Raw genomic sequence first — 16117 nt, forward strand, 5'->3', positions numbered from 1 at the left:
ATAGGGAGATAGAGGTGTATAGAGATGTGACTTAAGAGGGCACATTAGAAATGCTATTCAGTCTCTTATATGTTCTATTCCTCATTGACAATAATAGTTCTAATTCATTCTGAACAATTCATTTCAATCTTTCTTGTCATAGGCCTATCTACTGTAAAAGTGAATATTTTTTCGCCCAACTAATTTTTCGCCCAACTAATTTTTCGCACTTGGCCAGGCAAGAAGAGTTTCGCGTGTTTTTAATTCCGCGGAATCAAGACATTACGCACAGGAACATATGGCAAGCATAAATATTCGCATGCTTTTATTTTCATGCTAGTTTCTGGTTGCGCGAAATGCGAAATATCAACACCGCAAAAATTTCCACTTTTACAGTATTTAAAAAAAAGAAAAAAAAGAAGAGATGCACATACCAGCCATAAATGTATTTGTGTCCGTATACCTGTAATAATGTCCTTTTAGTACATTGCTCTAAAACATGCCTACGAGAGACATCATGAAACAGTCCAGTTAAAGTGGACTGTATGGATATGAACCAGGGGCAGATCGATCCAGGAATTCCGTAAAGCCGAGGGGCGCCTGTACAAAATTAAAGTGGGGTGCACACGCCCACCTATTTTTTTCTTTTTGTTTCTTTTGTTAAAAAAAAAAGTCACGGGTGGATGAGAAGACTACTATATAGCTTGTGATGTCACATGAGTACATCGATATAAAGAAAGTATAAAGAAAATTCAACATATTTTCACTTTTCTTACATAACAAAAGAACACTCGACTTCTCTCTTTCAGAAGACAAGGGGAATAATATTTCCCTTAACATATGTCAGTAACGAGTCGAAGAAATGTGCACTTTATTCAAAAAACAAAGTTTTGTGAAATTCTCTTTTTATTTTCCTTATACCGTTGTACGCATGTGACATCATACATTGTAGTAGTCTCCTCATTCAGCAGTGATTGCACAGATACTTTAAAAATTCATAACTTCTGAACGGATTGTCGGATTTTCCCCAAACTTTCACTGAAGTGTTCTACTAATATTGTTGCATTCACTCAATCCATATGTATATGAAGGTGGTTAAAGGGGTGTGCACCCAGTGCATCCCTGCCTGGATCCACCACTGTTAACAATCTTGTAAACAAGGCTCATCTCAGAATTTGTGTATGTGTTTGGCACTTGACACCCCCCCCCCCCCCCACACACACACACACACACACACACATACACACATGCTGGTGATTGTACAGATTGTGCAATGGACAGATCAGATACAGATACAGAGACATCCAACAAAACTGATGACTTTCGACTGCCTAGTTTGGAAAAAAAAACGAAAGGTACTGGTACTTGGTACATGTAAAGAGTTTGCAGTACAGGTACAATGAGTGGCGTACCCATATGGAACATTAACTGAATATACTGTACCTCAATACCCGGGTATTAGATTCGTCCAATACATATCCCGAAGTCCATTGACAGCATAACCTGCCATTGTGGTAGGCGGTCGCGTTGGTCAGGGTCAGACATGTGCAGGTCGAGTTGTCTTGGTACTGTTGATGATAACACACGATTGAGTAACTCGGCAAAGTGTCCTTCACGTACTGTCGACCCACTTCGGACTGCGGGCCGGTGTGTAGGACTTGCAATCTCTCCCTTTCTCCAGTCTCACACAGCTATACACACGAACCACACCAGCGCGATCCGTACCTTAGCTCTCTAAACTTTGGGTCCGACAACTCTGACACATCGCCCATCGGCCATATCCTAGGTGCTAGTCTAGCTGGAGCTCACGGCCAACGAATCTACGATGTCATCCATTGTTTGTTTGCAAGATTTGGAGGATTATGCCGGAAAGCATCTTGCCAAGAATGCTTACGACTACTACAGAAGCGGGGCTAACGATGAGCAGACACTACACGACAACCGAGCTGCCTTTCAAAGGTGAATTTACGTGAAAGAAATTTATTCGGTAGGATCTTTTCGGTTCTAACCACGATTAAATTTGGGAAGGGGGGGGGGGGGGGGGGAGAAGAACTTAAATCTGACAATGAACGGTATATCAACGTGTAGTTAAACGAAAAGTCATACTCATAGTAAGCATTTTAGAGGTCTAACGTTAGACATAGGTCTATCACTCCTGCTTATGCCTGAAAGTCAATTATGATAACCTTCATGTGAAAGAAACTCGGACAATAGGTCTAACGTTATACAATTAACCCTAGTAGTAGAGGCATTATCGCGAAATAGGTCCCCAGATCCCCACTAGCCACTCCATTCACCGCCATTCATTTCGTCATAGCCGGGGACTTCTTTCAACCTCCATAGACTTTGCACATAGTGGAGACGCACACGCAGAACAAGAAGAGGGGACCAATACCACGATTTGGCCCAATTACGAATTAGACTTAACAGTTAGAGGTCTATAATTTAGATCCCTAATTTATGTCTATGAACATTTGATGAGGTATATGCCATTGATAATGATACCGGTATGTTTAATTTTTCTCTGTCTTGTTGCTCTTGTACTCTTGATTTTTGTGCCAACCCCAGGTTACGAATAAGACCACGCATCTTGCGAGATGTGTCGGTGCGTGATCTTTCAACAACTGTCCTGGGGCAACCATTGCCTTTTCCAATAGCCATTGCTCCGACAGCCATGCAGCGAATGGCGCACCCTGAAGGAGAGCTTGCTACAGCTCGTGGTAAGCCAATATTTCAACACTTTTGTCATCTCAAAATATCATTCACACTTACGTCTACAAAGAGACATCCAGAAACATTTTAGCTAATAAAAGCTAATACTGTACTTGATACATTAACATAACAGCATTCTGCTAGTTCTTGATATTAACAGCTACACGAAACATAACAATAACATGGTGACAGTTAGTTATGAAATGTTTCTGAAATATGTGACGTTTCAAGGAAATATACAAAATTCAATTTTTTAAGTACAGTAGCCTGACTAGTAACCGCTCACCCCTTAGCGCACGAGTGTAGTTGATGATGACCGCGAATATCTGCCCTACATTCTCGAATACGCACTGCACGCACTGCAGTACGCGTGTGCGCAATGCTAAGAATTCGATGCTCAAACAAATTGCAATATTCAAAGTATTCACGACTATTTTACGATGTTTAAATGCAATTAGCCACATCTGGAGATTCCCGATGGCCGGAAAGGTATCGTCTACTGAAGTTAGTGGAATTAGTGAGTAGGCCGTGATTTTTTAGTTAAAATCCCGCAAAGTTGAGATAAAGTCGTACGAATATGCGCTAGTCGTCGACCTGACAACTGTCGGCAAATAACTGAACGATAGTAATGTACGTATTTACGTGGAATTGCGTACGCGAACAAAAAAAGTTCGAAACTCGTACAGAGATGGCTCTTGACTAGTTACCGCTCACCCCCCCCCCCCTTACTATAATTACGTGTGTACAGTATGTGGCGCGTGCGCTTTCAGACCACTGATTTATTACCTCCCCCTCCTCCCTGCTAACTATCCTCTTGGTTTTCCGACGAAGTGGGAGGCCCCCAAAAATTCAGATTTTGAATTATAATCAAAGCAATTGACATTTAATGCATTCCTCTATTGTGACATTGTTATGAATAAATATATGTATACATATAACTATATATATAATACATGTATATATACGGTTATAACTCGATCGTTATTCATAAGGTTCGTCAGTCCCAAAATGAAATAAGGTTTCAAATAAAAATGTCCCCGTTTCTCGAACATTATATCGAGTTTCCCGAAGTACACGTTCCAGGAAGTCAAAAAAGGAAATTGCAGCTACTGAAGCAATATGAGGAGATGATTTCAAAACGCACATGAAATCCAAACAGAAGAGAGAGTTGAAGAAAAGAAAGGAAGAGAAAGAGAGAGAAACAAAGAAAAAAAAAAGAAGAAGGCACAAAGACATTCAGAAAGAAGAGGGAAGATCTAAAGAAGATAGAAGAGATGAAGTTGGGTACAGGAAAAAGAAAGATCACAGAGATGGGATTGTGATGAGGATAGAAGAAATGAACCATATATTAGAAGAAATAAAACAAAAGGAAGAAATGAACTTTGAAGAATCTGAGTGCAAAAAAAAAAAAGAGAGAGAAGTGAGCTTGGAAGAAGAAATGTAAAACTAGAGAGAAGAAAACAAAGAAGATGACTCTACGAAGAAGAATAGCGAAGAAGAAAAGAAAAAAAAGAAGAGGAACAAAAAGGAAGGAATTGAATCAGATGATGTTAGATATGTATGTCAGCATGCAGGAAAGAAGAAGCCGTGAAGATCAATGGGTTTCTTGTGATTTTTGCGACACATGGTTGCACTTGGAATGCAGTGAACTTACAATAAGGTTGAAGAAGACATATCAAAATACATGTATTGGTGTCCTTTCTGCTGAACTGAAAGGGGAGCATGATCGCAGTCTCTCTCTCTTCCCTTCTTCCTTTTGGATAACCTTGCGTACCAGTGGAAAAAAAAAATGATCTTGATCATATTGCATTTAAATGGAATTTTCAAAATGATATTTTGAATAACTGTATATTCAAAATAGTGTTGAGGTGTGTGTAGATTATATTGACTTTTTCTTTTCTCAGAAGAAATATGTGCGTCGACATTATAAAACAAATAATACGTATGAGCGAGCGGCTGAGAAATACAGGCATTTACAGGGCTCAAAAGTGATACTGCTGTTATGACTATATCCCATATAATATTTTTGCTGTATATATACAAAAAAACATATATATATATAGTTATACCACTGAAGTTTGTTTTAATGCATCTTTATTTCAGACATATTTAACGAAAATTACTAATATGACAGAAATTTTAAGCGCAAACATACTCTTGCATTCGTAAGATTTATTATCATAAGTATTACATGTTTGAAGGTATACAATGTTTGAAAAGATCGCTAGCCTTGCTGTAGATTTGCCTGTTTATGAAATGTTTGCAGATACTTTTTTTTTTATGACAACATTTTTCGAAGTGCTCATAACTGGTATGCTTTTATTCTTTTTCAGCATTCCCTATAAGACCAGAATGTCTGGGGGACTTTCCATTCAATATATAGAATTAAAAGCTTGTGTGGTGAACTTTATAAATATGTATACTTCTATAGTCCTTTTTCATATACTTATAATTAATTCCATGGAAATTGGGATGTAATGATCAACAAGAGATTATATCAATGTGTGATCACAAAGGTATGAGGCAACCCCCCCCCCCACCTCCTCCTCCTCCTCCCGCTGAGCGAGATTGTCGGCGCTAACGAAACAATAATTTTCGCATGCATGAAAAGTCATTTTTCTTTTCTTAATTACGCATCCCCCCCCCCCCCCCCCCCCCGCCTCCATAGGGGGAAAAAGCCTGGTTACGAGCGTGGTTTGACTCCATGACATCCAGGCAATCACACTTTGGTATTTAGAGGTTAATTTAAACATTACGTTTTATATATGGTGGCCGATTTGAGTGAATCCTGGCGTTATCAACGGTGTTAAGATAATTATGTTTACACCATGTTGGTGTAAGAATTTTAACACCCTGATTTTGCCAGTTTATAAGTTATGTGACCTTGAAACGGGTGGTATCTCATAAGTCCACACTTTGGTATAAATGTTAAATTTATTGTTTTCAAGCTATATGTTTCTGTATTTCGTAGAATGATGTATACCGATAAGCCTTTTGTTTTATGGAAAGTTTTGAGCCTAATACCAATTTATGCCAGTTCTGAAATCTATACTGTAGGCCGACAGACATTGACAGTGCACGCCGTCTAGGTTTTTAATGGATGGGTGATGTGATGATGTTTATAACGAAAGCTTTGTTGAAAAAGTTGTGAGACATTGACATTACATAATTGAATGGATTTCTTTTGGAAAGTTCCTTGTTTGCCACGTTTGTACAACTTGAAATGATCCTAGAAAAAAAAAATGGAAGAAACAGAAAGCAAGAAAAGAAAAAGAAAAAATGAAAAGGAATATTAGAATAAAACAGCGGAGGGCACTGGTATAATGCACGTGAATTTATTTGCATTGGATCTATTCTGCGTTTTAGATGTTTTAATAATTGATCACTATACATCAAAGACCTCACGAATCATTCATTTCAGTACATTATGAATAGTGGCTATTTCATAACTATTAATACAGGGGAATCCTGTTCTAACGAGATCGGATACAACGAGAATCCGTTTATAACGAGATAAATCGTCCGGTCCCAAACAAATTTGCATGTTAGCCTAAATGGAGATTTGGAGTTCCGGCTATTGCGAGATAATTTTCGGGCCTAAAAACGGAGAAAAGCAAAGAGAATTTGTGCGGATTTTTATACAACGACAACTTATTCTCTTCTAAGCCGAACTTTACAATGAGCAAAATCACGCTTTATTTCAAAACCAGAAAAGGTTAATTCTCCGTAATTATTTGAACTATCGTTTCGTGCAAACAGACTAACATTATTATGCCAGTGCGAAACAGAAGCAATCAAGGTGATAACGGCGCTACAAGTTCATAAAGTCTCTTTCCGAGGGCCGTGATGGAACAGCATCGGAATATGTAGAAGCTATAGCCTTCGCTATTTATGCCGAAATGTCATCACAAACTCTACAATTCGAATTAACGTTATCTAATGGCTTAAACAAGAAAAAATATGGTGTATATTATTATACAGTATAATGTTTACGTATCCTTAAATGTTTCCAAAGATATACGTAACGGGAATACCTGTGAGCGGCGAACATAGCGAATTGTATGTTTTGGGAGCTTTGAACATGTTCAAAAATCCTTTGCGATAGAAAGAACTGCTTGTTAAAATTAAAACTGTTCTTGAGTTTGATCGCAACCTTACGGAGCCCTGACGAAAGTTAGAATCTGCCATTATTCGCTGCATGCTTTCGCAAACATTGGCCGCTCATGCAGTTAGATACCCATTTACGTAACTTTGATAAGATGAATTGAATTAAATGTCAAAATGAAAATATCCCATCGTATACGATGGGATCGTATGATAAAATTTTAATTAAGTCAACTATATATAGCCTATCGAAATACAAGTACTATTTCACTCGATTTTGCAATCCACAGTTAGCCGGTATCTATACGTGGTTTTCGTTTTCTTATAAAACGGCATTGACCCATCAAAGTCGTCGGGTAAAACATTCACGCAAAGCACGCATTCAACCTCATGCATCACAACCGAGAAGCTGTTTCCCTGGAAGAAATAAAAGATGAGAGTGTAAATTGTGGTGTAAACTTTCACCATAGTACACGTGGGTTATATCAGTAATTTGTCACAGAATGAAGGATACATTCGGATTTTACTCACAGCTTTCATCCACGCGAGTTGCACTAAACGCAGCGTTGATAGCGCGATACTATTTACCTGTAGTTGCATAAATTTTGCTTCATCTCTCTCTCTCTCTCTTCTCAGATGTGCAGCTTGATCAGCATAGCGCTAACAAAAGGAAGGCCCCATATACGATATGATTATATGATTTGTCAAATCTGAAATATTTGATAACATGTGTCTAGAACAAAAATAGTAATCATCGCGAGAATGCTCTCTCATTTTCCTGTCGCATTTCTTGTTTTTCTGTTCATCAATATGACGTCGTCATAATAAAATGCAGGTAGCCCAATTTTAATAGAGCATTTATGTATAAAGTGTAAATTCCACAAGCGTTGGGATATAACGAGAATCCGGATTATTATGACGAGCAAAGTCACCCGGAACCGACGATCTCGTTATAACGGGATACCCATCTATAAAATTCTATTTTCGCAACTATAAATAAGCAGACCCGTCTTCCACATAATGATAGTAACGACACAATGTCCAATGCAGCATACTTACACAATAAAGAAAGTGAACAACAACAAACCGAACATTAATGTGATATCAGATTGTTCGAATTCGGACATGGAAATTGAATACAATTATATAGCATGTCTACCACACCGTATGCTGCCAAAAATTTATGTTTATCTCAGCCTCGGCACACGTGTTAGCAGACTTGCCCTTTGCTAGTTAGCATCATTCAGAAAGGGACTTAGCATCATTCAGAGCCTTGTAATGTGCGGCGCGCGCGCCATGTATTATAGTGAGCGGCTACTAGTCAGGGGTGAGCGGCTACTAGTACAGGATGTAACGACGAAGGTATCGCGCGTTTATTCCGATATAGGACTTCGTGAGCAGATGATTGTAATACACATAAGAAAGAGCAATATCGCCAACCACATTTCACAGGATTGGATCGGGAAGGATATAATTTGGTAAAGTTATTCACAATAAAGTATCAAAGTGAGCGGTTACTAGTCAGGCTACTGTACATCACTATTGTGTGTTTGATGGGTCTTATTTGTCATGGCAATGTAATTACAAAATCATCATAAAAAGCTGATCTTTTTGATTACCATTTATTTTGAATGATCAAAAAGCAGGATAACAGTTGATTGCCATTAGATTAGGTGCCAAATGTCATTGTGCAGAATCTTTGTGCAAGTCTGAAGAGATCTCACTGCTTTAAGTAATGTTTATTCAATGTAAGTTTGATCATCAGGGGAGTATTGCTTTTATTACTCTTTTTATTTGGCGTTTAGCTCTTTAAGGGTACGTTTATCAACTCTTTTTTCTCGATAGAAACAGGTTTTCCAAACAGCTTTCAGGGAATCTTTACGAGATGATAAACGCAAAGCTGTTTCGATTATGGCATTCGGAAAGCCTTTTTGAAAACCGCAAATTTGTACTTTCCGAAACAGGTTTCCAGAAACCTGTTTCTAGAAGCCCTTTGAAGCGAGATAAACGCGTATCTGTTTTGAAACGGCTTTGTACTGCAGTTACGAACCATGCCTTCTCCTCGGGTCAAAATGCGCAATGCAGCTGCGCAGTGACAAGGCCAGTTTTCGTTTTCGCGATGAGTTGATAAACGCAACTATTTTGGAAGCTAAAGGGCTTTGGAAATGGCTTTTGAAAGCCGTTTCAAACAGGGGAAAGATGATAAACGCAGCCTGAGCCATTTCCCTCCTGTTTCAAATTATACACTTGACCTTTCGTCACTTTTCTTTCTAACTTTTTTAGTATTTTTGTGTTTAGGTTACTGTAAATTTGTGACTCTAGTTTGTTTGTGGACAAGATCGGTATATAACATTACATTTCACAGGAATTAGAACAATTTCCTCACCAAGTTTTAGAGTTGCTATTAACAGGTTTGACAACTTCATTCGCTTGACCTCATCCCATTACATCATTTTGCAGCGGCTACCGCAGCAGGGACCGGCATGATTTTGAGTTCCTGGGCTACCAGCAGTATAGAGGAAGTAGCGGAGGCGTCGGGCAGTGGTATCAGGTGGTTCCAACTCTACATCTACAGGGACAGAGAGACCACCAGGAATCTGGTCAAGAGGGCTGAGAGGGCGGGCTACAAGGCTCTTTTTGTCACCGTGGACACGCCCATCTTGGGCAAGAGACTGTCAGACGTGAGGAATAAATTCTCATTGCCTGAGCCGTACAGGTGAGAAATCCCGAGATCACTACATGATCAATGTCTTTATTCAGATCACTACATGATCAATGTCTTTATTCAAAGCAAAGCTTTGAACCTCACATACTCTGTAATTCTGTTATGTGTGGCTTCTGTTTTGGTAGCAATTTTGTTATGACTGATGTAAAATCTAGATAGGATATTTATTCTTTGTCTCTGAGGTCATCAATCATAAATATTGTCTTTTGCAGTAATCATAGCAGATGAACTATGATTTATTTGGTTTATGAAGTTCAACATGCTTATGAGTACACCAGTGTCAGTAGTTGTTTAAATGCTTTACTGGCAGTTATTCTTTTTATGTACATGTGTGTGTGCAGTGAGTTTATGACATAAGCTGTTGTTTGCATGTCAGACAGTTTTTAGCAATCACAGAATCCAAATGCTGTCGTACATTTCTGTGAAACTATGCTTGTGGTGTTTTAGATTTAGAACTACAAGGTAATTGTAATTGCCCCAATTGGAATTGGTATTGTAAGCTATCTGTTGTAAACTTTGATTGTGATTACATCCTAAATGCATTTGAAACAAATGTGCCAGGTAGAGTGCTCTCAATATCAGATATATGCACAAAGCCAATCCACCCATTTTTCTTACGGCTTTTATTGAAAAAAATGTGCAAATATGAAAAAGTATAGATAAAGGGAATTTTTTTGTCTGACATTACATGCTACATCAAATTATGTTGTTTTGAGAATACAAGCTATATGTATTTTTGCACATTCCTGTGGTCTTTGAAGGGTCTTTCATGATACGTTGTAGTCTACATTTTGAACAGCAAATTACATGATTTCAGCATTCACTTGAGACACTTATATATTTGTGGAGGAAATTTAACATGTGTATGTGTTTACTTTACCAGTCACTTCATTACATCTTTAATTCTCCTCATTCAAGTGCTCTTTCCAAAGTTTCCCATTAATGTGATCAAGATCAAGATATATTTGCAACAAGTCAAGGAAAGAGATACAAAGAGCCATCACTTGTGTCCATTGAGAGGAACCCGTCACCAACTTCTTCCTCAAAATTGCCTCCGAGCAGATTGGCCAACTTTGCTCCCAGAACTGACCAGTCCCGTGGCGTGCAGGGCACGTCCAGCTCTGGCCTGGCTGAGTATGTGGCGTCCCAGATTGATCCGTCCCTCAGCTGGAAGCACATCGAGTGGCTCAAGAGCATCACGACCTTGCCCATAGTCCTCAAAGGGGTTTTGACAGGTGAATTACACTCCCTTTTTTATTACTGTTGCTTATATTTTGCTTATCAGCTGCTGGCAAGATTTTCCACTGCATGGCAATTTTGAAATGTATACATGTCTTTATCTAAGATAGCACTGCATTTGTTTATTAGAGCCAATTGCCGTGAGCTTGAACTAAATTATGAACTAGTTAAAGTATAAGTAATGAGAGTATATGAAGATTTTTATGTCATACTGAGAGAATGCATCATTATCTCTTGTCTGTGCTTTACAAAGACATTGTAAATTTCTCATACTCCGAAAGGGGTCGTTAGAAATTGGTCAAATAAACTTCAAACTTCAAACTTCAAACTCGCCAAATGGTTCATCCGCAAGTTTGCTGAGTGTGCCGATTGACACTGATGTTCTGAAACTAAATCTCAATGAAAGAAGATCATGTAGACTTTTGTAAACTTTCGTAAGCTTTTGTGTAGGAACAGGGAATCGTTTTTGGCAAAGTAGGTTGCTCCACAATTACGTTGAGATCATGTTTTTTGAGAATGAGCCATGTGCTCATCAAACAGCTCAGCATATTGCAGCAAAGTGTAATGGCACATACAATATTTATGCGTATGTGCCTCATATATGATGGGTTGATGAGTACATCCATCGTTACGGCTTACTCTCCTCTGATTTTTCTGTTTCATGCTCTTGATAGCGGAGGATGCCAGAGAAGCAGTGGCTCACAATGTGGCAGGCATCGTTGTCTCAAACCATGGAGCTAGACAACTGGACGGGGTCCCTGCCACCGTAAGAAGTAGAGTTTTTATGCTTTCATTGTTGAGAAGATATTTCAGATATTGCTGAATGTTCTATGATGTGCACAACTTAACAATTATCATGATGCATGAATTTTCACTTAGAGTTACACTATATGCCTCAATATATATGTATGTCATACCTCATTGAAAGTAGCCGTGAATGTAATTCAATGACACAGATATTGAGTTGAATGTAAGTGTGTGTTTTTTTAAGACCCTTATCCATGATATTGTATCTACTGCCTATATCAAGTGTCAGCTTGCAAAGATAATGCAGAAGAAATGATGCAATTCAGCCCTGTGTGTCCTCTGCTATAGATTGATGCCCTACCAGAGGTTGTAGAAGCAGTCCGGGGGACTGGTGTGGAGGTCTATCTCGATGGTGGTGTCAGGACCGGAACGGATGTCCTCAAGGCACTAGCCCTCGGAGCGAGGGCAGTCTTCATTGGCCGACCTGCCTTGTGGGGACTTGCCTTTGATGTAAGCACTACTCTTAAGCATGTTGAAAATCTAAATGCCCAAAGACTTTTTTGTCCCCGCCGAACGAGTTCGAGCAGGGGACTATGAAACGGGCTCCGTACGTGTGTGTGTCCGTCCGTGCGTCCGTCCGTGCGTCCGTCCGTGCGTCCGTCCGTGCGTCCGTCCGTGTGTGCGTCCGTGTGTGATCAAAATGTTCAAAATGCTACTCCTTCGCCATTTCTAACCCGATTTTGATTCTGTTTGCTTTATATGATAGCACTACATGGGAGCTTTGAAACTTCTACACAGAATTTCAATTGTGACCTTTGACCTTGACCTTTGACCTATATTGTACATTTTGCTTCAAAATGCTACTCCTTCGCCATTTCTTACCCGATTTTGATTCCGTTTGCTTTATATGATGGCACTAGGTGAGGGCTTCAAAATTTCTACACAGAATTTCGACCTGTGACTTCTTTGACCTTTGACCTTGATTTTTGACCTATATTGTACATTTTGCTTCAAAATGCTACTCCTTCGCCATTTGTAACCCGATTTCAATTCCGTTTGCTTTAAGTGATGGCACTAGGTGAGGGCTTCAAAACTTCTACACAGAACTTTGACCTTTGACTTCTTTGACCTTTGACCTTGATTTTTGACCTATATTGTACATTGCCTACAAAATGCTACTCCTTCGCCATTTCTAACCCGATTTTGATTCCGTTTGCTTTATATGATGGCACTAGGTGAGGGCTTCAAAACTTCTACACAGAATTTTGACCTTTGACTTCTTTGACCTTTGACCTTGATTTTTGACCTATATTGTACATTTTGCTACAAAATGCTACTCCTTTGCCATTTGTAACCCGATTTCAATTCCGTTTGCTTTAAGTGATGGCACTAGGTGAGGGCTTCAAAACTTCTACACAGAATTTTGACCTTTGACTTCTTTGACCTTTGACCTTGATTTTTTTTACCTATATTGTACATTGGCTACAAAATGCTACTCCTTCGCCATTTCTAACCCAATTTCGATTCCGTTTGCTTTATGTGATGGCACTAGGTGAGGGCTTCAAAACTTCTACATAGAATTTTGACCTTTGACTTCTTTGACCTTTGACCTTCATCTTTTTACCTATATTGTACATTTTGCTACTAAATGCTACTTCCGGCGGGGACATATATTACGCACCGCGTAATTTCTACTTTTCCTTGTTTTTTTTTTTTTACTTTTCTCATTGATCATCGGCATTCTTCTAATGATTTGTTGATTCATATCATGATTACCGGTATATCCTACAGTTGTTTCTGAGTTGCCTTTCTCTTGTTTTTACATTTTAGCACAATGACCTTATAATCTCCAGGCATACCTGTGATGTATGATGTATTATGTATGAACTTTAACTGTAGTTCTTCATATGTGAATTCGGCCCTGCATGCAGTGTATAATTTTGAAAACGCATGCACAAATGCGAAGAGATTATTGGGAGAAAAATAAAGAACGCATTTTCAACCCTTCTGGTGCGTGTATCACAAAAGATTTAAGCGGCAGAAAAAATGGGTTAGTGTGCAGCCCTGCCATACCTATGATGTATGATGTATTATGTATGAACTTTAACTGTAGTTCTTCATATGCGACTGTGTACAATTATGATCCAGTTTTTTGAGGCTGTTGCCAATCAGGTGGGGTGAAAATCAAATATTGACATGTATTGCAAGAGAGTGTGATTTTTGCCAACCTGGTCTGTGCACTTTCACTTACTCTGTGCTGGAAATGAAATTGAATTTGTAATTTGTAATTGGAGTAGTCCTCTGCTGAATGCTCTACCAAAAAAAAAAAAAAAAAAAAAAAAAAAACTGTTCTTGTTGTTGTTGTTTTTGCCTCAAATGAGGAGAAGGCATGCGCTCACAAACATTTGGCGAGATATTGTGGGAAATAAACTATGAACCTTACATATCTAAATGAGTAATGGTGTCTAGAAAGCCACTTTTGGCATGATACCCATGAATCGAATTAATCTTGGTAAAAAGCCTAACTCCACAATCATCCACACTCTGAGAATTACATTCCTCATCCCTCCACTTTTACAGGGTGAAGCGGGCGTGAAGTTAATGATTGAACTGTTGAAAGGAGAGTTTGATCTGGCTATGTCCCTGGCAGGTAAGAAATCATGATTGTACCACTTAGCAATCTTTATTGTATTGAGAGTAGAATGTCTCATGGTATTACACAGTGCACCAATTATCATAAAAATCTAATTTTCTCATCACTCGTATGTCTGTGAACAGGAGATCTATCAAACATGTTGAATATTCTTGATCAAATTCGTCATTTCAATGATTAAGTTTCATACCGGTACTTACTAATCAAACTTTTTCTCTCTGCAGCATTTGAGGTACATTTTTCAAGATTGCTAGATTTATGGAGATGGAACTTACCTGTTTGCATGTATTGCTACTTTGTAAATGTTCATTAGAAATTCAAAATGGATCTCATCTGCATATCTTATCATTGTAAGCTAATGCCAGTACATAAGTGATTCTTTGTTACTCATGCATTTCAAAGCACAAATTGTTTTATTTATCTTTTTTGAATTGTTATAAAAACAACATTACTTGAAGTAATCTATTTTGTTTGTATTCTGCAGGTTGCCCGTGTATTTCGAACTTGGATAAAAACATGATTCGGAGACAACCACCTCATTATTCAAAACTTTGAACATTTTGCATCTGACAAACATCACAGCAATCATCATTGACTTTCAAACATTCTTTCATAAATTGTCAACAAGAGTGCATGTTTGTTTGGATATGTTTCCTTCTCGAGTATCCAGGCTTCCTAAGATTATCTTGCAGTCAAATTCATCTCCATCATAATTGTCAAATACAGTGTATGTATTTGCACTGTTAGATGAAATAGTGTCAAAAATGCTTAATTTTTTTTTTTCTAATTGGTACATTGAATAACAATACACTATACGACAAAACTGCCAGGGAAATAGTATTCTATATTGGAATTTATGTATTTAGTAATACCAGTAATTTAATTAAGTTTAAAAAAAAACCTCTCTTAATTAAACGTGACAACTTGAATATTCCTTGGTTGGATATTCAGTGTACGTTCAGAATAAATTCCTCTCACATGTGCAGAAGAACTTAGCATAAATTGTAATTTTCTTAGATTTCTGTGCTGAATGGACTATGGATGATGACCCGATGTTCATCATTTCATTGAGCCAAATGAATTTGTTTCAAAATCAAATTATCTTTTTTGTGCTTGTGTCAAATAGTTTTGGCAGTTGTTTTTTATTCAAGAGGGTTCCATAACATTCAAACCAGAAATGTGTGCAGTATCATAGCCAAGAGATGTCTGTGCAAGGCATATGTACTACATTCAAGGCAGAAAGAAAACAGTTCAAAGGTCTCTTCAAGTTAATGTGTTTTGAATATATATATATTTTTTTTTTTTTTTGGGGGGGGGGGGCACAAATTTATGGTGTGATATGTGGGATGCTGAAATTATTTTTCAGCCAAATGAAAATTGGAAAAGGTACCTGTACTTCATCATGACCAGAATTTTTGTTGTTCTTGTGTACTTTGTATTCTCCTATCAATATTGTGAGCGATTCTTCTTTTTCTTTAACAGTAAATCTGTAAAAATTAATCAGATGAGAATGCTGATGACAATGTCCTAACCGTATTATGTGCTTGTATGGGCCAGTGCACACCCATACATTACCCCCATGTTATTCCCTTGCTGCAATACCAGTACATGTATTGATATATCTGTGTGTGCTTGTAATGGATCACAATTCATCATTATACGTTCGACATTTGACTACTTCTCTAAAATGATTTTTTATTGTTTGCTGTCATTTCCAGAAGGAAATTCCTCTCACTTACGTGAGCATTATTGTTATGCATGGGTGGTCATCCAAGTACATTGTATCATGGTCTTTTCACCCATTTTTATGCCTTCGCCAACGAAGTGGCCGGAGGCATTATGTTTTCGGATCGTCCGTCCGTCCGTCCGTCTGTCTGTACGTCTGTACGTACGTCCGTCCGTACGTCCGTCCGTACGTACGTCCGTCCCGTTTTGTTTTTGTCGATATCTCAAGAAGC

The 16117-nt window shown here is 38.3% G+C and overlaps 1 protein-coding gene across 1 annotated transcript; it reads left to right on the plus strand.

The window, feature by feature from the left end:
* The first annotated feature begins 1804 nt into the window (after positions 1-1804).
* On the plus strand, positions 1805-14842 carry LOC140229536 (2-Hydroxyacid oxidase 1-like). Its single transcript, XM_072309788.1, has 8 exons — positions 1805-1938; positions 2548-2699; positions 9256-9511; positions 10583-10755; positions 11434-11525; positions 11855-12016; positions 14087-14156; positions 14644-14842. The coding sequence occupies exons 1-8, from the start codon at positions 1805-1807 to the stop codon at positions 14712-14714; spliced, it is 1110 nt and encodes a 369-aa protein (XP_072165889.1). The 3' UTR covers positions 14715-14842.
* Positions 14843-16117: the final 1275 nt, after the last annotated feature.

The sequence above is a fragment of the Diadema setosum genome, chromosome 1, assembly GCF_964275005.1.
Source record: "Diadema setosum chromosome 1, eeDiaSeto1, whole genome shotgun sequence".
Taxonomy (NCBI): domain Eukaryota; kingdom Metazoa; phylum Echinodermata; class Echinoidea; order Diadematoida; family Diadematidae; genus Diadema; species Diadema setosum.